The sequence below is a fragment of the Chaetodon trifascialis genome, chromosome 9, assembly GCF_039877785.1.
Source record: "Chaetodon trifascialis isolate fChaTrf1 chromosome 9, fChaTrf1.hap1, whole genome shotgun sequence".
Lineage (NCBI taxonomy): Eukaryota > Metazoa > Chordata > Actinopteri > Chaetodontiformes > Chaetodontidae > Chaetodon > Chaetodon trifascialis.
The window spans coordinates 5,365,542-5,387,913 of record NC_092064.1 but is presented as its reverse complement, the minus strand read 5'-3'; the positions used below and the strand labels follow the sequence as shown (position 1 = coordinate 5,387,913).

At 42.5% G+C, this 22,372-nt stretch overlaps 1 protein-coding gene across 3 annotated transcripts in view; it reads left to right on the top strand.

The window, feature by feature from the left end:
* phldb1b (pleckstrin homology-like domain, family B, member 1b) overlaps positions 1 to 22,372 on the top strand; it is a 104,520-nt gene that overhangs the window by 21,684 nt on the left and 60,464 nt on the right. The window contains exons 1-4 of one of the 3 annotated variants that reach the window (XM_070971165.1): positions 5,375 to 5,475; positions 6,686 to 6,787; positions 10,529 to 10,652; positions 11,159 to 11,329. In XM_070971165.1, coding sequence (XP_070827266.1) covers positions 5,440 to 5,475; positions 6,686 to 6,787; positions 10,529 to 10,652; positions 11,159 to 11,329 — 433 coding nt within the window. In that variant the 5' untranslated portion in view covers positions 5,375 to 5,439. Of the gene's footprint in view, positions 1 to 5,374; positions 5,476 to 6,685; positions 6,788 to 10,528; positions 10,653 to 11,158; positions 11,330 to 15,826; positions 15,948 to 22,372 lie in introns of those variants that run through there. The other 2 variants (XM_070971164.1, XM_070971166.1) reach the window with 2 other exon arrangements.

Genomic DNA, 22,372 nt, shown 5'->3' with positions numbered 1-22,372 from the left:
CATGTTGGATGCCCACAGCTTGTGGTAATGACAGTGCATCACCGCATTAATTAACACACATTTTTCTCGATAGAAGCTGTGGCCAGTTTTTGTTTCAGTTTTGACCTGGAGCCCACTCGTCTCTTCAACACTGCTGCTTCAAATTAATGTTTGGACATCCTTTCCAATGGTTAATTAATTTGCCACATGTTGGCTAGCAATCACAATCTTTTAGTAATGTCTAATTTTGCATCAAATGATACACAGCTTGGCTAGAAATTTACAGATTGCGTGACTCGTGAGATCAAACTCGCACTTTGACCATGGGATCATTTGTGTTTCTTCTCCTGCTGGGCGGGAGCCGAACCAAGCTGTAAAACTGTGGGCCATAAAACCTAAACAACGAGCTAAAGGAGGGTGAAACGCTTTGTAGAGTTGAGGGAAAATTGCTGATTTGAGGAGGGTCCAACTGCAGACCTCACATGTAAGGACTCTAAGAGACTCCAAGGACTGTAAGAGTAGCGTAGCTCCTTTGTGTGGGTAGTGATTGAGCAAGTGACAGAGAGTGAACAGCAGAGAGTGACGGTGAATATGAACAGAGCAGAGGAAGAGCTGAGCAGTGAAGATGTCACTTTAAAAGGTTTAGTTGTCAGTAAGTGTACAGTGCAGGTTTGTCAGTGAATAAAGGCTGCAGCTTCTCAAGACTTCTTTCTCCTAACTTTGGACAGTTAGCTGCTAGCATGCCAATTCAAACATTTGCAGCCACATCTATCCATAGAAGTGTTTTTATCATTTTATTTTATCATATTTTTATTGTATGACTATGTTATTATCATTAGCATTGACATTGTCTATGAGATACGATTGCCTCCGCTGCTATCAAGTCAACCAAACAGTGGACAGATGTCTTAATTATCTGCTTGTGCCCTCTCTTGAAGGCAGACCAACTTAAAATGGGGACTAAACCTCCCAGCACAGTGGGACTCTTAATGTCAGATTATGAAACGGCTGCTTCCAGCATATACAGCACCCCAGGTTAAATTACAGGCTAAAGAGCTCAGTGTTTTTGAAAAAGAGCTTCTTAAGGGATAAAGACTAGACAGTTATTTGTCTTTACAAGTGGTGTTGTGTACTTTGCCATTATTTGCACACAGACCCTTGTCCGGTGGACCTCCATAAAGCAGCCAGGTGTGTTTACAAGGAAGTTTGTGACACACCTGCAAAGCTCAATGCCTCCTTCACCTCCGTTCATTTAATCCTCAGCTCTGTTTGCGGTGCTTCAGCTTTTTTTTTTGCAGTGATCATAAAGTGTCTCATCGACACAGCGTCTTGCCTGTAGCTACAGACTGCATCCATTCTCAGGCCAAATCATTTGAACACATGACCAAACCTGCAGACAGGCTGGCAGGAGTGTGCAGGCGGTCATGCAGAACATAGATCTTTGTAGCTTTAGGGTGTAACCTTTTCCTTGACTTCAAACAGTGACCTCTGATCTTTCAGAGAGATGGCTACTGGTCTCTGGTGCCTTTTGAACCTTAAGAGAAATGTGAGAAAATGAGAAACAAATACAAGTATGTGTAGTATGTGGTTCTACACTATATGTACATTTTCCATAAAATGAAGAATTGTTTTGTTCAAAATGTGTGAACTGAGCAAAGACGCATTGCGTCCAGTCATAAATGCATAGAGTAGGAGCAGAACGTTTGTGCCTTCATATTTATATTGAGTATGCAATGAGTATATTAAGTATGGAAACATATACAACATATTTGACTGACATAAAAGGAATGGTGGATGCATGCTCTTCTGAGATAAGTAGGAAAAGTCCCATCCTTTTGTTTTCACATTCCTGATTATGTCCACATTCCCTCATGTGGCCCCCTAGCTTGTTTAAATGGCCAGTTTATTTGTCCCAGATTCTGTGTGCTGCTGGATGAGAGGCTAGACAGCGTGACAAAGCTCCTCACAGACACACTTTGCCCACTAGAACCTCCCTTCTCCTGCCCTTTTCCCTTAAATTCTACTGTAAAACCAGCCTATTGTAAAGACATTTAATGAGGCTATGCTATGTTTTCTTTACAAGCATTTGGTGACTGGTTGCTACAGATGTGGAATAATTACAGTATAGCATGATAAACCAACTTCACCCTCTTAGAAGCTTAATATACCGTAAGCCTTTTGCTCCATTAGCAGCCGGGCACCAAGAAGATGACGGCCATTGCTGCTTGGTCTGACCATCCAACACTTTGTCTTGAGTAGATATCTGCACAACCATTGGACTGGATGAATTCAAATGATTTTGGTGAACCCCCTGAGCTTTCACCCACAGTGTCTGTCAGACCAAAAACTCTCCTCGATCCACACTTTGTTCATACATACCTCAAGAACTAGTTTGGATTTGCTGCCAATTTTCATGCTCCCCAGGGGATTCATCGTTGTCATTTGGGACATGCCTTTTGTCGAGCACCATTGAGACAGAATGATTCACAGGCAAGACATTTGATACTCTACAAACATAAAATCTGCTCATTCCTGCTCCGAAGAAGACATTTGATTATGATCACAACATGACCTTTCCATCTTTAGTCTCACTACTGATAGGTTCAAAGAACTGACAAATTTCAATATGTTCTTGGTTTTGTTTAATACTTTGGATTTGGAGAAGGTCTGTCCCAGTCTATATCATTTCATGTTGCATTACTAATAGATTTTAATATATTAACTTCTGCGGGAAATTCAAATAATTATTTGCACCAGAGGCTAAAACATAACACATTAATGGATTAAAAAAAAGATTGAACATGTTTATATTTATTAGGACAGCTGACCAAAATTGAGAAACTGCTTTCAGTTCTGTTGATTGGTTTACTGAAAGATATAATCTGTCTATATTGTTCATCCCATCTACACTTTTATTCACCGTCTGGTTGGCAGGCTGTCTAGCTTCCCTCCCTGCTTCGACATTTTTGCATTCTAACTAAAGGGTGAGCCTCCCTCCCTCCTCCGCTTTCATAACCCCATCAAAAAAAAAAAAAAAGATTCCCTCATGTGTGAGGAGGGATCCATGCCTGCCCTACTGAAAACAATGCCAGCCTTTCTGCCCTGGCATGAGAGGGAGAGAGGGAGGGCAGGAAAGAAAGAAATGGAGAGATTGAGAGTTCTTTGTGTGTCCAGTGAGAGTTTCTGGATCTGAAGAAAGGAAAGCTGCTGATGTCCTCACCCAGCGCAGACATGAGCTTTGATGTGGTGGGAACAAACACCCGATGCAGGAGTTAGGTCCTCACTTAGAAAGAGGAAATTTAACAGCAAAGATACAAAGGGAAAATCTGAATGGCAATAACTTCTTCTACACATTTATGAGTTCCTCACTGTGGTATTTTGAATAAGCAGGCTAGCTGAGTAGCTTACTTCAATGGCTAATGTGTCTTCTTGCTTCTGCTTCTTATATGATTTTTTTGGCTCTACTAATTGTTTGACTGACATTGAAAGTAAAACAACAACTTCCACAGGAAAATATCCAGTGAGTGTATGAATGATTTGTTCATTTCTTGCAGTACCTCAGGCAGAAGAGAAAATGGAAAATATCAGAACAGTTTCCATAAAAGAAAAAAATTTAAAAAAAAATCACTGAATAGCCCACCGGTCAGGCACAGCTGTGGTGACTGTCGTCTTTATGAAGTCACACATGCATTTTAGTCATGAAATAAACTGTTCCGCCAATAAAACTGAATTCAGTTAGAATTAAGTAATAAATAAGAACATTGTTGGATAGAATGTGCACTTTCCAATCCCTAATGAGGTATTTTGCTCCCATTTAGAGAGCTGGACCACCTCCGACCACCTTGAGAATGAGTTTGTTTTTAAAGTGCTCCATAAATAGATTCGGCCTGACCTTCCTCTGCGCTGACTGTAACAGTCCATCGTGAAAGCAGAAGAAGTTGTCTCGTCTGCTATCTGGTGGACACATTCAATAAAGGGTATTTGTGGTTTCAGCTGATATGAAGTGAAGCACCGTGCTGCCGTGCCCACTCATTCCTCCAGCACAAACACAGCTGTGAGCTGTCCACACACAAAGAAGAAACTGTTCACAATAAATTCTGCTGCTTATCCTGAGTTTGTCAAAGTCATCATTGGTGACTTGTTCTTACTTGACTCCAGATGTCGACACTGGATAATGTTTGTATCCTCTGCCAATAAAAATATATTCTGGGAGGCATGGCAACACACAAAACAGCACATATTTCCTTATGAATGATTTGCTTTTGAACCAACAAACCTCCTCAGTTTCTTGGCAAACTTGGTTCGTTACCTGCAGAATTATGCAACATCTCGTCCAATCAACATCTCCGCAAGGCTCGGCCATTTTCTCTAAGCTGCCAACAACACCAGCAACAACTGAATCACATGAATTTGTCTTATGCTGATCAAGACAATGTGATTCTGCACACCTGACATTTGGCCAGTAGTTGGAGCTTGACTAGACCTCATTCTCACTTTGATGGGATATACTTATTCTTAATATCAATCCCCATCTATCCTCCCACAATTTATACCAGCTTAAATGCTTTTAATGATCAGCAAGGTAGAAAATGATAATTCATGATAAGTGGAAGTAGTGCCTAAAGTAGCGACCACAGTAGTCTCAGCAGAGTTTGATGCACGGCTGCTGGATCCAGATGGACTGCTGTGTGCCAGAACCTCTCAGGGGACATCTGTTGTCTGCTCTCGTGACAGTTCAGCTTCAGCTGGAGTGTGCAAACTGTGACTCACCTGAGCACATGCAGTCAGTAATAAGAGCCAAAATGGTCCCGATACTAACTGTTAAAGTGACACGAGAATATCTAACAACCTATTTTGGAACAGAAATGTTAAAGCTGCACTAAGAGTATGGTGATGCAGGATTCATGATTGATGATGCTATACTTTTCTACTGGAAATGAACAAATCAACATGGAAAACATAGCTCAGTCATTTCCTGATGGAGAGCTACTGCGTTATACGACTACACTTGACCTGTGCATCATTACAGAGCTTCCACGTGTTCACCTCTTTATATCTGACCTTTATTTTTAGCAAATCATTTCAGTCATCACTCTCTCTTCCTCCCTTCTTCTTTGCTTCTCTTCTCTCTTTTGATCACCCTTTACACACACGCGCACACACACGCACACTAACACACATCTCTCTGTTATCTGGGACTTTGGTGCTGCCAGTCAGGAATGTAGGTCTTAGTTTAGTGGAGCAAGCAGCAACAGGTCCACCTCCTGAATGGGAGTTTGTGGAGGATAGTGCACCGGCAGCTTGAGACAAAGGACTGAGATCAAGAAAAAGAGACAATCTGTGTTACATTGGATAGACGCGGTGTTGAGGAAATTGTGTTGAACTGACTCGGCAGTCTGTGAGGTGTCTCGCTCAATCAGATTCACACTGATAGGATTGAACCAGGAGCAACTCTCTGCCATGGAGGCGATGCATTTGCTGGACAACTGGAGAAAGGTAATTATGATATGTAGAGACAACAAAGGACAGCAAGAAGTTGGTTGAAATCTCACTTGAGAAACCCTGAGTGAAACGTGAGGTGACAAACTGCCTGTGGTTGGCTGAATTCTTGCTTCTACTGGCTCAGAGCAGAGCTTCTTATGGCTCTGAAGCATTTCCAGATAGAATTCTCTCAAGATGTATTTTGATTCTCTGGCTGTTTTGTGATTTACTTCCCTGCAGCTGACTCTGCTGAATATCATTTCACGGGTCTGTCAGAAGAGCAAATATGGTGATATAGCAGCGGTGTTTTGTTATCCTGAGGGCAGAGTACATCAGAACCATATTTTCCATCCCTGCTGCACAACATTTTAGGCATGCACATGGCTCCGGGTACACTCTGATTCTCAGTGATTGCTATAATGATGTGTTTTCCAACCTTTCTGTGTGGTTTTCTGTGCTTCCTTACAACCACAAGCTTCTCACATCTCACATAATGACGGCCGAAGTGTTTTGTCACATATATATAGTCGCCCTCCTACAGAATCTGGACACTTCACACATGCACCAATATAGACACAGAATATATTTATAGACATTTGTTCAGTGCTGACTTGCTGGAAATACCCAAAAATGATTGAGCAAGAAGGGAGGAATTGTGCAGTGTGTGTGTGTGTGTGTGTGTGTGTGTGTGTGTGTGTGTGTATGTGTGTGTGTGTGTTTTCATAGACACTGAGAGACATGAGAACAGCCGCAATGGCTGATTTCCAGTGAATGTGTCAGCTACTAAGAGATTTAAATGCATGTGTGTGTTAAGTGTGTGTGTGTGTGTGTGTGTGTGTGTGTGTGTGTGTGTGTGTGTGTGTGTGTGTGTGTGTGTGTGTGTGTGTGTATGTGTGTGTGTGTTACCATCTGCTGTGTGCTAGCAGCATGAATCACACCTTGACAAATTAGTGTGTAGGCAGAATGGGGAGGGGGAATCCCGCTGAATGTGGAGCAATTTTCTTAAATTGTTGTGAAAAAGATGTGAGTTTGAGAGACTGTTAAAACATTTACACTTTATTCAGATGTATCCACATCACAAGCCGACCATGAGAAGGCAAAACACAAGATTTCGATACAGTAAATAACCATTAACCGCTAACTGTCCTGCAGAGATGAAGTCACAGATGACGACACTTGTTACTCATTTTGTGGCCCACATCAATGTTCTCATTTCCTCCCTCAGGATCTTCATGTGTCGCAGGGAGCCGTTGACAGCTCAGTGGACATGGACCGCCTGAACAGGAACATGCCGGAGTGTGGACGACAAACCCGCCAGGTGTTACAGGTGAGTGTGTGTGTTTGGGGAAGGTGGGAGATAGGAGCGGAGATGGAGAGGGAGTAAGGGAATGAGTGAGAAAGAGAGAGCCAGAGGCCTCATTGTTCTCAACTTGGCAACCATCAGAGAAAAACTCGGTCATGTGTTTTCAGTGTGTCAGTTTTGTTGCATGTTGTCCAGTGTGAAGGAATCCAGTGTGAACCCCTTCACACACACACACACAGTGAGAGCTCTCATCGTCTGATAACTGTGTCCATTGATGTTAAATGTCACCACATCGGCTGCTCTGGCAGATTTTTTGGTAAATACAGAGTGGAAGGCCCAGCTGAGTGAAGACAGCAGGTCAGGTCAGGCAGTGCAGCTGGGACGCGTCCTGACAGCATATGTCAGTATGTGGTAAAGCAGGAATCTTCAGCCAGAGTCAGTAATTAGACAGAACCGGAGATTGGATGTCTGTGTTTGCCACCTGCTGGGTCTGACAATCCTATCAGGCATGAAGGGGAGGGCGGGGTGTGATTGTGTGTGTGTGTGTGTGTGTGTGTGTGTGTGTGTGTGTGTGTGTGTGTGTGTGTGTGTGTGTGTGTGTGTGTGTGTGTGTGGTCTCTTTTTTCTTGTGCATATGGGAGTTAGAGGGAGCGAGAAATGGAAGATAAAACACGATGAGATTAAACTTTAATGATTCCTGTAGGGAAACTGGGACGATGCTGCAGACGCTGCACAGAAAACAGGAATATTTGCAGCAATTTGTCCACATTTTCAACAGAAGAACGTTTCTGTAGAAATGCAGGATTGAAAAGTAAACAAAGAATTGATAACAGTGAAGAAAATTTGTCTCTGAGCTGGGTACAAAACCAACCGCTGACAATCAGACAAAGAAAGGAAAGACTTGAAACAGGTGTATGTGATGAACAAAAACATGATGGCAAGTGAAAGAAAACTGACCTCGTTTTCAACAGTTCAAGGACATGTCTCAGTAAACCTCCAGAAGATGATTACATTAAATCAATAGAGTGTGTTAAACCAGCAGACGCACAGGTTTTGTACTTCATTTTTTTATATATATGCAGATATGTGTACATAGATATACAATATGTGTATATTTTAGCAATTTGTGGCATTTTTCTGTGGAGCTGCTTGCGGCTGGAAAGAGCACCACCATTTTCACTGGATTTTATTAGATCAGATTTTTGAATTTGTTTTTGTCATTTATCCATTTATCCAGTTTACGATCAGTTATTTTGCGATCAGTATTAACTTCACCATGATCATGAGTCTGAATTAATTCTAAAACTAATAAAACACTAAAATGCTCAACTAATGCTGAATCTGCATTATGTGCAGTTTTATTTCTTCCAGCCTTCTTAAGATTTCACTTATTAAGAGACAAATGGTGAGTCTTGTTGCAGAGGACTGTTACTGATTATGTTTTTCATATCTGTCCTGAATAAGAAATTATCTAAGGAAAAAAAAAAAACAAGTGACAAAGAAATGCTGAAGCTGGAAAAAGTGCACATAGAAACATGCTGTGCAAGAAGTATCTGTGAGTCCAGATTTGTACTATAAAAAATCACAGGTCATCAAACATTTGATTGTCCTCTATGTATCTGTATGTAGAGACAACAGAGCAGACTGTTGCTGTGTGCACCACATGGGAGCAGCAGCACACAGCATATGAGGCAGCATGAAATCTGCAGTGTTGCCCCACTGGCACCTCCCATCACTCCCAGTAAGATTCCCAGTGCCTCCCAACCAGACTATCTCAGCAATCCTCTTAAGCTTGACCCCACTCCACCGACAGTACCACCACAATCAGATAATCCTATTAGGACTCACGGATAGCTAACCAGCCAAGAGGCTAAATCAATGACCGCGCACAGGTTGGAAATAAGAAATGTAAGGGCTCAAAACTTGGACAAAAAACATGGCCACAGTAGGTTTTAAAATGCAAATCCATACCAGTGGGTGACTCCACACCCATCAGAGTTCATTTATAACACTTCACCTGGCACAGAGCTTTATCAGCACAAGTGAACAAACAATTCTTTAGACGGTGCCTGTCAGTTCTACACAGATGAAAACTCATTTGCTGTGACGTGAAACTAATTTACTGAAGAGTGAATACTAGATGATGGAGCCACACCTCACTGCCACTGACCTAGTATGCTGAATTTCCAATGATGCTGAATTATGAAAGATGCCAAATGAATGTTAAACCACAATACGAAGTTTCTCAACCCTGGGGTCGTGACCCTATCATGTGACAAACAGACAGGGAACCCTCTGGACAGCTTCATCATTTTGTCCAATTCTGAGCCCTAAAATGAGGTCGGTATCGCAAAGTTACTCAATTCAAATAACTGTTTAAGTTTAGTTAAATGTATGGGGCCACACCATACATGTGTTAGATTTATTACCGCCCTGTCAGCTGAAAGGGAACATTAGTCCTGAGGACTGGTGTAAATATGCCTTTGATATGACAAAATATGTTTTTCTCTTCTGTCTTTGGTATAATGGATGTTACTCAACAGGGGAAGTAATTCATTTCACAATGTCAAACCCTTGGAGGTAGGAGGGAGAGAAACAGAACATAACACATTTTGTTGCATCTCAGCCAGAACTCACCTCAACGCCGACAGTAATCTAACAGCAAGAGGATGACTAAAAAGCAGAACTGTCTTTATATTCAGGCATCGCTGTGCTGCAAAGTGCTCATCACAAGTTAGCTCGTTGAACGCCCTCCAGGAGCTTCATGTTTCTTAATTGCAGAGTGCGGTTGCTATGGCAACATCCCTTCCCCCTTGCTGAGCCAAGAGCACATGGTGGTGCTTTAGGCAGAGCTGCAAGGGGGAGAGGGGGGAGACGACACACACATATGCAGACAGACACACACACTTCCCTGTGTGTAGAGGAGTATGTAAACAGCCAGAGCAGCCAGCTATGGAAATGACCTCCCATAGTGAAGACATTCAGACTCCTCTTCTCGTCCCCAGAGCGGAGGCTGAGTCTCTCTGCAGGTCTGATGCATTAGTGAAACAGTAACACACAAAGATGAATGTTGTCTCTCTTCTGTGACTCCCCTATTTTTTTTTTTTTTTTTTTTTGCATCATGCACAAACACTTAGTTCAGCTAATGGACAGGAAATGATTGCTGATTAGGTCCAATTCACAGTGTGTCATTTATAGTCCAGACAGAGCTGTGTCAGTGGAGACAGAGGATGTGACCTCCTCACATGTAAGGAGTAGATTACACACAGTATGTTGAAATGCCTGCAAAGCTGTGATTGACATTTTCTTTGTGGAGGCTTTCCCGATTACCCTGTTCCCGATCAGTTACTGATACCGTAACACTTGCAGCTACATATGAGTTATGTACAAATTTTCCAAATCGCTGCTTTGTACAAAATACATGTTTTGTCAATGTAATTAAAATATTCAGTGTGATTTTTCTGTGTAAATCTTCCTGAAAGGAAAAAATCCAACACTATATGGTCCTAAAATGGAGAAAAAAAAAAAAAAAAAAAAGGCAAAAAATGAGAGTTTTGTAAGTACCCCCATTAAGATCAAGCAGACCCCCCTCTGTGATTGTGATTGTACCACATATTCTACAAATGGCTTTAGTTTTCTGGCATAAGACAGAAAATGCTTGTGATCAGTCAGTCTGAACACCACAGCAACACAAAAAAGGCTAATTTATCCTGACCAAAAACTCAAAATGTATTATTCATTTGTTGCATTTGACCTTCTCTTCAGAGCACTCCGCTGGACCTGATTGAGACTGGAAAGGGGCTAAAGTTCCAGGCAGAGCGCCCCCACCTGGTCAGCTTGGGTAGTGGACGGCTGAGCACAGCCATCACTCTGCTGCCCCTGCCTGAGGGTGAGACATCTGCTATAACGCCAACACACCAGTTAGCTTCAGTAAATGACATAATGAAACAACTGATGTGAGGTTTACAAAATCAGCTTCTGACGACGCTGCTTTTATATTACTGATCACTCTGGCATTATGCAGTTTGTAAAAAATGGTTATTGAGCAGTCAGAAATATAATGTTATTGTTGTTAAGTTAGAACAATACAGGTAAAATTGCTTTCACCTTGCTGTTTCTGGGCTTTATTACATTTAAATGATTTTATAACATTTATAGGCTTTCACAAAGGGCCACAACAACACACAGTTCTGGTGACGTGACCCTGTTATCACCTCTTGGAAAATAATTTAAAAAATGAAAAGATCCCCATCACCACCAGTATAGTACTGATCACTTCCATAATATGTACTGTATGTAATTAGTCAAATTGCATAGTACATGTATATTATCAGAGGTGGACCACACTTACTGAACCACATCAGATGTGACTCTACCTCTTCTTCTGTCCCCCAGGCCGGACCACACTGGGTCATGGTCCCATGGACATCAGCATCCAGGGCCCCGGAGTGGCTGCCCAGCACTGCTACATAGAGAACAGGTCAGGGGTCATCATGCTGCACCCCTGTGGGAACCTCTGTGCTATTGACGGGCTCCAGGTCACACAGCCCGTCCGCCTGTCACAAGGTAGGAATCAGCCCAAACATCTGTCACATTATATACTCTGCTGTGCTGGATGGTGTCTGTTACTGCATTTTGTTCACATTTTACCTGAAGTGCAATGTGAATCAGCAGCAGTTTAGTTTATTTTAATTACAAGTGGCTATTAGGAGGTCCATTAGGAGGTCCAGCCGCTAACGGGTCTGTGGTTTCTGTTGAACTCAGCTGTAATTTCACCTTGCAACTGATTTATATGATCTCACATACTGTAAGCCATAGATCAGTCCTTCAGCTTTCAGCCTGGGCAGTGAAAATGCAGTGTAACAGTCAGCAAAACAAAATGCACAGTCTGTGCTTTTAAACAGCCGTCGACTGGAGAGCAGCCTGAGTTAATAAGTTAGCAGAGTGAGCTTTGCCGTGCTCAGGCATGCAGATACTGAAGAAACCAGAGGGAGACATGAGCTGATGTTCCATCTGGCACGGCCTGGGTGCATTTTAGATTGACACTGTGGAGTATTTTATTGAAATTATGCCTGGCATTTTAAAGGTAAATGATTGCTTTCAGAGAAGGCAAAGCCTCCTGGGAAAGCAGGGCAACAAAGGCAAAGATTAACTGGATGCTTTGACATACTCATCTGTCTACACACAAACCCACAAAGCAGAAAAGCACAAGGTGGTGAAACTGTAAAGATTTTGCTGATTATGGAATTGGAAGGTCAAGATATGTTATAAGATCCCCAAAGTCAGAGAATAGCAGGTTATTTTTACAAATGCATCAGCTTTGCTTGCTGTAAACATTCCTCTGGTCCTCTTCTAATTTAGGAGGTCCATTCTGATGTGCTTCCAATCTCAGTGATGAGACACAAAATCCACAGGCCTGGTTTTGTGCAAAAACATATTGTTAAGTTTATCTGGAACTAAAATGAGGAATACCCTCCAAAGTTACACTGCTTTTGACACTAAATTCCCTCGTTAGGGTGTTTTTCCCTCCACAGCTGGGAAACTCTGTCCACACAAAGAGGGAATTGTGCTCTAAACAGATTGTAACTTGATTTGTCTCATTCACACTGCACAACGCTCCTCAGATGAACTTTGGAATACAGATTTCACAGAAGGGGGTCTGTGGATTTTATACTCCATCACTCACTCTGAAATGACTCTCATAATGGCCAGTGTGGACATTAGGAATTATTATAGCAAAACCTGTTTTGATATACAGATGCACCTGACTATTGTTTTAAAATTCACTTAATGAATATATGAAACTATTCTTTCAAATCTAACACAGTTCTGATAATAACTTTAATGGGCACCTTTGTATTCAGTTCCACTGGCCTTGGTTGTAAAGATGAATCAGGTAAAGCTGCTATACCCCTGCATCTCCACACTCAACCAAGTGAAATGTTATAATAACTGACTGATAATAAGGGCTCAAAAAATGGAAAATCCCTTTTGGAGGACTCATCAGAATGAGTCCCACGTTCCTCTCCACCATACTCTGGAACACAGGAAGAAAAAAGAAAGTTTTCATCTGAGACAAATACTGTATATGATGTATCAGTTAGGTGGGGGGGTCACTGTCTGGTATGAGTTCAAACTGACAAACAGGTGTATTCTTGCATCATTCAGTGCTGCTCGAAGAAATCACAGAGGAAGTTAAACTGCAAAGTGTGTAACTGATTCAGTTTAGTCATGGAAATTCGTAGAAGTTTACATCAGAGCCTCAGAGGGAGCAAGTGCGAGTCAAAGGGACACTGCTCATCATGACTCACAGGATGTGAGCTTCCCCTCTGCTGCTGTGTAATCACACACCACAGTGTGTCCCACCTATTCAAAGATACTAATAGAGCAATCAGTGCAGACCACATGAACTGATATCATTCCTTTCCAAATGCTCAAATGTGACTTGGTGATGTATGTGTGTGTGTAGAACTTGTGTGTTGTCTGTCAGTGTGTTCCTCTGTCTTTTGGTATTTCAACCTGGACTCTGGCTGGGTAACCTGAGCAGCGACACAGGGCTATTTTTACTGCCCCTCTACCCCAGACAGATCCCACTTTAGCCCCAGAGGGGGTTTCAGGTTGAAGAATGAGTGTGAGGGTAAACCAGGGTTCACTGTCAGGGTGCTGGAAGAGTTGTAATGTACAGTGGGAAGACCTGAAGTAGTCATGAAAGGAAGTCGGTTTGGCCGTTTACAAGAGTTACTGCAGCCTGATATAGATCTAATTTTACAGCAGGAAGTGCATCAGACATTATTGGTTACACAACATTTTACTGACCACCCCCATGAGTTGTACACATTATATGAGTAATGCATTGCAGTACACGTACATGTTCCCTCAGTGAAGTGCTGAAGGGTCCAGGATGCATCATCATAATGAACGATGACTAGACGGCGGTGTGTCTCACAGGTAGTCTCATGCCGTCTACATTCTGAGCTTTTTACTTTGTGAAAAAATAATCAAGGCTTGTTTCAGTTTCTAGAAAACCATGCAACAACAAGTCAGTATTGTTCCAAACTGCTTGACAAGCATTTAGTGGTAATTCACCGGGATTTACAATGTAAATCAGAAGAGCCAGTGGAGGGAAATCTAGATAATGAGAGGGCATGTGGAAACTAATCCAGTTTGTTCAAAGTGTGATGAGCTGATGGTTTAATGTGATAAGCGTTGGTCGGGTTGAAAGAGGGCTCAGATGAAAACCTCAACACTGACTGAGGAAGAAACTGAGACGAGCCAGTTCATGGCTAAACATCTAAACCCATTTATACCACGAGCAGAGTAATAACTGGTGACATGATTGGTAGATAATGTGAAGTATTTGACAAAGGAAACTAAAGGCGCACTCACCAATTTTACAGTTTACTTGTCACTTGGGGCTTCGTAAGCCTGTGAAAAGCTCCTCTGTGGCTGTGGAGGGGCTATGTCAAAGAAAATAACCCTGATGACATCATAACAGTGTCATCAGGGTTATACATATGATTGGGCCTGGAGACTGCAAATTCTTGATGGACAACCTTGATTCGTGGAGTTTAAAAGATGTGAGTATTTACCAGACAGGAGAGGATGGTTGAAGTTTTTCTTTCTTTCTTTTTTTTTTTTCAGGATATCTCAGCTTCTGTTGCTTTGATTTAACCATTCTTTTAAAAATCTGTCTCTTGTGCCTATCCATGCTTTATGAACACTTTATGATAAATTACTGGAGTGCTCCTTGAACAGGGAAGATCATAAAACTGTCTTTATTGGCTGTCATCTCTCTACATAGTCAAACAGTTGCATTATTCTGTACAAATGCATGAGTCTAGATTTAACTACCAGTACAAAGAAGTTCAATACAGGTCCACCTCGAAACAGTAAAACGCTGCTTACACATGAAGGCATCAACGATATTAATAACAAAATATTATAAACATATTACAACATTAAAGGGGGACATTTTTCTGCAGAGGACTACTTTACTTTTGACAGTTTTTGGACATTTTGACATAATACTTTGACTTAATACTTACATAATATTACTTTTAAGTAACATGATGGACGTTTATTTGTAATGGAGTGTTTTTATTCTTTACTTTTACTGATGTATTGCTGCTTCACTCAAGGATCTGAACACTTCTTCCACCACTGACCCTATGTAGCCCCAAACTATTTCCTGTCTTTTTCCATGCTTGTTGTTTCACTTTGAACACACTGATTATATATATGAGGTCAGTGGGACAGACAAATAAACTGATCATCATAATCAAGCAAATAATCTGATGCCACACACACACAATCATAATATTTATTACAGATGTTAATGTGTCTCGAGGGAGCACTTCTTCCTGAATGTTCCCTTTAGTGTGTCTTTTTATGGCTTTCAAATACATGCCTGGTGATACTTAAGGCCTCACCTTTGATCTTGATCAAAGTAGGACATAAGAGAGAGAAAGAGAGACAGAGAGAGGGAGGGAGGGAGAGACACACCTTGGCATGCTCTCAGCTGAAATCAGCTTTATTGACATGATGTTGCCAAAACAGTAGACAATCAGTCTCACATTAACATGATCAACAACTGAAGAAGAATAAATCAAGAAGTGTTTGTGATCTGTTAAATTCCTGGCAGCTGATGCTCCACTCCGGGGGTGTCTCTCTCTTTAGCTACACCCCCCCTCCCCCTGTGACTCAGGATCTCCACCTTCTTTTCTTCCTCCTGCTCCTCCTCTCTGCTCTCTGTCTGTCCTCGCTGTCTGACAGTCCTGTGTCTCTCAGCGGCCTGAGAGACGACTGAGAGCCAGCTGTTTCTTCCAGTATGAGATCGCGTCCTTGCGAACGGCGGAGACAATGGACAGAGACCACAATGACTGGAAAGTCCCGCACTGGTTTGAATGAACTGGGATATACCAACGCGTCAGTGGATGAGCCCGTGTTGTGACGAGTGGCCAAGCAGACAGCTCCTTTTGTGAACATTCACATATCTGCAGAATATATTAGAGTCTATGGGCTTTTAGGATTATCATAACAAAAGCGCGCCGGGACAAAACCCCATAAACGCCGCTGTTGTTCCTCAATAATTCGCAGAAACGGAGAAAACACGTGGTTTTTTTTAAAGGAGCAGAGGCGATGAAAACAACGGAGGGAGAGAGGACTTTGATTTACCGGAGTTAAAGTAAGTTGGTTTCTCTTCACTGTGGAGCTGGCTTAAAGGCGGTGGTTGTGCTGGTGTTTGCTCTCAGCACCTGTGCTGTTAGTTTGTGGTCGCCGGCGGATGGTGTCATTGTAGTCACAGGCTGTGGAGACTAGTAACAGGGTATTTAAAGCGGACTCAAGAGCTCTTTACAGGCTAGTTTATGTGATTAGCTTACATAGTGTGGCAGTAGTTGCACATGTGGGAAATACCTCTTCATTGCTCACGTTATTCTTTGTCTTTTTTTGTTCATTTAAGTCAGAACTCCCACTTTCGCCAAATTCCGTTTACAAATCTGACAAATGTATCTTCTGCTTTCATATTGAAGAACTACACGGATTAGAACATTACGTACGGCTTTCCATGAATTATTAGAAGGCTCTTTTTATTCCGGCTAAACAAAACTAACTCAAGGTTTTAAAAATTCAAGTGTCCCTGCTTGTTCACAGTTTCGACGTCCGCCAGAGTTTACCCTGGACAGTGACTGCTGGCCGTGTCAGAGCATTACAAAAGTTCAGATTTAATTTGTATTAAGAGCTGCTTCAGATCATTTTTTCGCCGGATTTTTTGACATATACTTATAACATTAGGAAGGTGTTTAAGTCTCGCTTCAAGGCGAGCACATTTTGTCTAACTGCAAGAAAATTCTAAATTGACACTTTTGTGAACGGAGTTTGGTCTGTCACTCTACACCAGCGACATGAACACCTGCCTGACAACGCTGCTGTCTCCTGCCACTCAGTCAGCAGTACTAAGTCCTAACTTCCCCCTGCCTCCATGTGAGTTCTGTTTATAGACTACAAACATATACAGTCTGCCAGATCTGCAGATACCCCCATCCAGCCTGGCATGAGCAGACCCCACTGTGTCTGTCTACTGTTACACTGCTATTCCTGGTTGCCAATGTGACCTAACCAGGGCTGGCAACTGGAATAGAATAGAGCTTTCCTTCCATACATTCTCCTTATTCAGGGGCCTCTGGGTCCATGATCCTGATCATATTAGACCATTCAAACCTGGGACCCTCTCACTGAGCCGCTGAGCTGCACACGCTGCTCTAGAAGTGTGGCCATTCTCTCTCCACTGCTGCACCTCCTCAACATCTGTCATCTCTGACACATTGTGTTGACCCCATTGTAAAGAGAGGATGTGAGGAGTCAGAGAGAAGCCCCTCTACAAACAGTCATCAGGCTGCCGTGAATGTGATGTGGGCTCCCAGCGGGCCTGCAGCACAGGTCAGACGTGAGGGATGATGGGGGCATCTCAGCGCAGAGAGAGGGGAGCGGGGCTGGTAGCAGCTGGGGTGCATATGCTGGGTCAGTGTGTGTTCCTGCATGTTGTTGTTGACACAGCCTTTGACCATACATCCTCTGACTACGCTGAGGTCAAGGCAATGTGTTCAAATGAGATGCTGGTTGAATACTACAAATATACCAATGCCTTGAGTTGAGCAGGGTTGTGTTCGCACTGCAGGTCTTTACTCTGAATTCCAAACTGCTCTCCAAATGTGATTGTTACTGGAGAACCACGACCATCAAAAAAAACACACACCTCCTCTTCTATCAACCCCTGCTCCCTCACCACATTTTGGTGGCTTGAGTTTTATTGAAATAAGTGCCCCCTAAGGAAAAAAAAAAATTCTGATACCTCAACTCAATATCCAGTACTGATGCAGCTTCGAGGCTGTCTTATTCCAGAATTTCAAATCTGTACACCGCACTGTGTGGGACTTTTGGGATCAGTTTTATGGAGACTGTTTTATGAAGCCAAGGATTGCTTTGGCATCTGGAACTGAGTCAGTGACCTGCTGTGACTGAATGACTGTAACTGATAGTGGAGATACTGGATTTAATGATTACACTGATCAACAGTCATTTATCACGTATGGCTCATACTCAGCACCGATACCAATCCAGCAGATTGGAGCGGTGCAACTCTGATTCAGATCTTTGCATATGCATTCTTGTTGTAACTTGTATGCTGAATGTCTGATTTTGTTCCATACATCCAATATGTTGTCACACTAAGGCTGCACAAGTGTGGCTAAACATGCAAAATATCTAACTGAGTTTTACGCTCAGTGTTTGATTGAGTGAGTATTGACCCAACTTCAGCAACGAAATAGTTGTATTGAACAATTAAGATGAACAGAAAACAGCCTTCATTTTTTACAAGCAAAAATGAACACTGTACAGTGCACTAAATTTACCACCTGTTTCCATGCACACGACTGTCACAATTTAAATTTCTCATTTTATAAATGTGAAAATTACCAACGTGCCACTCTGCACCTGACAGTGATGACACATAAACGTGTGAAATTTCAGTTTACTGCTCTGTAGAGTCCACTGTGTTATATAGGTGAAGGTATGTATTCATCAAAGACCTCTAGACCAGCAACATCTCAAATCTAAAGTCTCACTGAAATCATACTAATGTTTGAAATTGTCTTTATTCTTTATATCAGGGTCTTCTCAGAGCCAAATGACGCTAAAACTAGATAGCAGCTGTGTTTAGGAAGCTTAAAACAAAAGGTTACAGAGAGTATACCTGTGAAAAAGCAGCGCTTTGATTTGATGAGAAAGCAATCTAAATCACACCTGATGTGTGATGAAGTGGTTACTCTATGGGGAATTGTGCAGCTTGGATAAACTTGTTAATTCACTGTTTTTTTTCTAAACCTGGACATGCTTGTTACCAGTAATTTGCATTTCCATCTATGAATTTGATGTAGACAGAACACAATCCAAACCCAACATGCCTTCAAGCGGTGCACATTCAGGGAGAGTGGGAGAGAAGTAGCACACCTGAAAACATGGACACATCTAGCAACAAGAGCAGACTTGGGAATGAACCGATTGGTGTCACATATAAAGAAAAAAAATATACACATTAGGCCACTTTGAGCAACAGCCCACCTCTAAACCACGTGTAGGTTTAATATTGATTGACCCTCAGGCCTGCAGCCATCTGCCTCTGGGAGCATGTTTAACAGCAGCGGATTGGCTTTACTTGTTCTGACAAAGGGGGGGGGGGGGGGGGGGGGGGGGGGGGGGGGGGCAGGGAACATCTGTTCGGACAAGCGATAAGCAGCCTCCGACACGTTGCTGTGATGAGCATCCGCAGCCTGCTGGATGCTGCATCTGGTCTGTGGGATGTAGATGATGTGAGCGTCAGGCTCTGATTAGAGTTTTAAAGGGGCAGGCAGCAGATTCCTCACCTGGAGTTCAGTGTACTCCTGAGGAGGAGTCCTGTGACCGTCCAGATAACTGTATAATGTCTCCGCTAAGATGCTAACCAGCTGCATTATTAAGTTAGGACTTTTTGACGGTTTGGCCCATACAAGGGACTAAAAGTCAGATTATCTCAGCTTCTGCTGCTTTGATTTTGATTATTCTTCTGTCTCCTGTGAGGCCCATAAGTTTCTGGAAGTACAGCAGTAAATAGCTGGAGTGCAGTGTTATCTGTAAGGAATTGATTTTGATGACTAAAGTCTTTTTCTGCTTCGGTTGGTTCGAGTGGCTGAACCCTTTCATCGCAAATGCAATTTGTCACATTCTTTTCATGTTAATTAAATGCATGTCGTGGTCTTTGTAGTAGTATTACAGTACTTTCAAACAGTAAAAGCAGAGCAGTGCTCTTGCTTGGATGGTAAATGTGAGCTTTCTTGTTGAAAATACCATTAAACTTTCTCATCTCTGATGTGGTAGTCGTTACTTGGGACCTCATGGTTTGGTGATGCACGTTATTGTATTTTTGTAAATTAATTGACCAAAAAATGAAAATCCAGACGTCAGGAATGAGAGATTCTTTTCGAACAAGATGCATATTTCTAATCTAATTTTAAGATCACACTTTGTAAAATGCCATGGTAGGACACAACCTATTTAGTGGATTTTTGTATGCGACCCACATTCAAACTGAATTAGCTGGCCAACATAAACGCCAAAGCGTGTGTGTGAAGCAGCTGCCCAGGAGCAACCACTGTCTCCAGATATCTTCCATCGTGGCATCTCACTGGCGTCAGACTGCTCAGAACATGTGATCATTTCTTCCGACCTTTTTATTTGTTCAGACGGTTATTCCCACATGATGGGAATGCAGGGTTAGACCTCTCCTCCTCCTCCTCCTCCTCCTCCTCCTCCCCCTGTGTACTCCTTTCAAACCAGCCCCATATCTTCCTCTGGTATGTGTGTCTGTGTTTGATGGCCCCTGGCTCGGCGAAGGCAGTCATTGATTAACGGGTGGGTTTGACTCTCTGGCCTTTGCTGAGGCTGTAAACCATCAGCTTTCTATAGCAACCGTCAGCCGTAGTTTTGGGCATCCCTTTGTCTGCAGCTCTTCCGTGCTTTAGTGACGTCCCATGCTGGTGGTTTAGTGGTGATGCCTTTGTTTGTTGCACACAACAATAAAATCACAAAATGACCAAAGTTTTTCCTCATATCCAACTAATAGTGAATGAAAAGTTGCAGCTACTGCAGAGACTTGGCGAGGAGAACATGTTTCTGCTGACAGGAGCGAGGTGTAGCAAAGCTCCGTAAATATAGAGTGCTCCAGTGATTTTCCTTGAATCACAGTCAGGACTTAGAAAGGCAGGTTTGATATGTGTAGAGCCTTCATCATGCTATTGAGTGGAAAGCTTTATACGAATACCGAGCTGCACCTTTTAGATTTTCTCTCGGCTTCCGCAGAAGAACAGACCGTGCTGTATGCTGTAAATAGCTTTAGACATATACTCTGAGCTCTTTTTACAGGATGTGGGATTTAAAGCTACTTTAGAGCCAGACTATGTGACTTCTGAAAGAACGAATAGCAGCTTCTTCCTCTTTCAAATGAAAAGTTGAAGTCGTAAGAAATCAAATGAAGCCTTGCTCAGTTCAGTAATGTCAATGTGTGCGTTAATGTTAGTTAATATTAGCAAAGCTTAGGAAAACATTGCTGCAGTTCACTGACTGGTTGCATCTTTGTATGTAGTGTGTTATCCTGGTTTTGCCACAAGGCCAAGATGTTTGACAAAACCCTGAAATGCAGCTTTAAACACAGACTGAATGGTCATTTCCTTTTTGCTTGTGTCCATGTTGGCAGATTTCTGTCTGTGAACTGTGGACCGTTTTGCTCTGAGCAATCAATAGCAATTTGTCCAGTTGACGAAATGTTCAGTCGAGGTGGTTAGCAGTGGCGGTTGATAGCAATAAGTTAACATCGGTCATGTCGACAGAAGACAATAGTGCTGATTTTGTTAGTTTGTTGTTGAGTTAGTATTACTGTAAACTGACTTATAGCAGCCTGTGTAGTGCCATAGTTTAAATACCATCGTTTGCCGACGTTGTTTGAGAGCCTGGCACAGAGGATGATGTCTTCATTCTTAATTCCACAAAACACACACGCAAACCCACACCTACAAAGCTCTGATTGGCTCAGTTGTTTTCCAGCAGCAACGAGCGCAATGCCAGACCTGTTTGGATCATTTGACAACCAGGAACCAGGCTACCGAAGATGATCGCTGCTGGCAGCTTTCCACTCTTTAAGAGTCAGAACTATCCAACAGCCGTTAGTTAGTTAGTTAGTTAGTTAGTTAGTTAGTTAGTTAGTTAGTTAGTTAGTTAGTTAGTTAGTTAGTTAGTTAGTTAGTTAGTTAGTTAGTGCACTACTTGCTCCAACAAAACAGATTCAAACAATAGCCCTTAGCTGTTCAGAACCCTGTGGATTTTTCCAGGAAAAACTCCTCTGCTGCACAGAAATGTTGATCCAGTTCATGGTTGTGGTCAGTCTGGAACAAACAGGGACGGCTTAGTTGGCACGACTGGTCGGAACCAGTGTTGTTCCTGTGTTTTTTCCGCTGTCCTGTGAACATGTGCATGAGATGACGTGTTTTCACAGACAGGCAGAGCGCTGCAGAGGGAATAATGTGACAGCAGTCATGCAGCCACAGCCGTCATGTGCGCCTCCACAGAGCCGCTCTTACTGACCTGTATTTCTATAACAGAACTCTTTGTCATATCATGATAAGTGGAAGCAACACTTGAAGAAACTCTCCTCGCTGTGCATGAACTCACTCTGCTAGTATGTGAAGCTTCTCGCTCTGACCACCTCTGGTTCCTCTGATCTAATCTTCTGGGAAATGTACTTGAGGCTAAGCCGACACAGTGGAAAGATTTAATGTGGTCATACCAGAGTGGAGAAAAAAAACACAGAGATGTTATTAGAGAAATGATGGAATATTGGGTCCACAGACACATTTCAGATAGGTTGAGCAGACCAGGGCTGCTAACCACTTCTCCTTTTAATGCCACAATACGCTCGAGGCATGATTTGGCATTAACGCCGATTGGCCTGAGTGGTCCCACAGGGATACTCACAAAGGTTTACAGTGATCATTCCTGTCAGCTCTGGTATTAAATCAATAG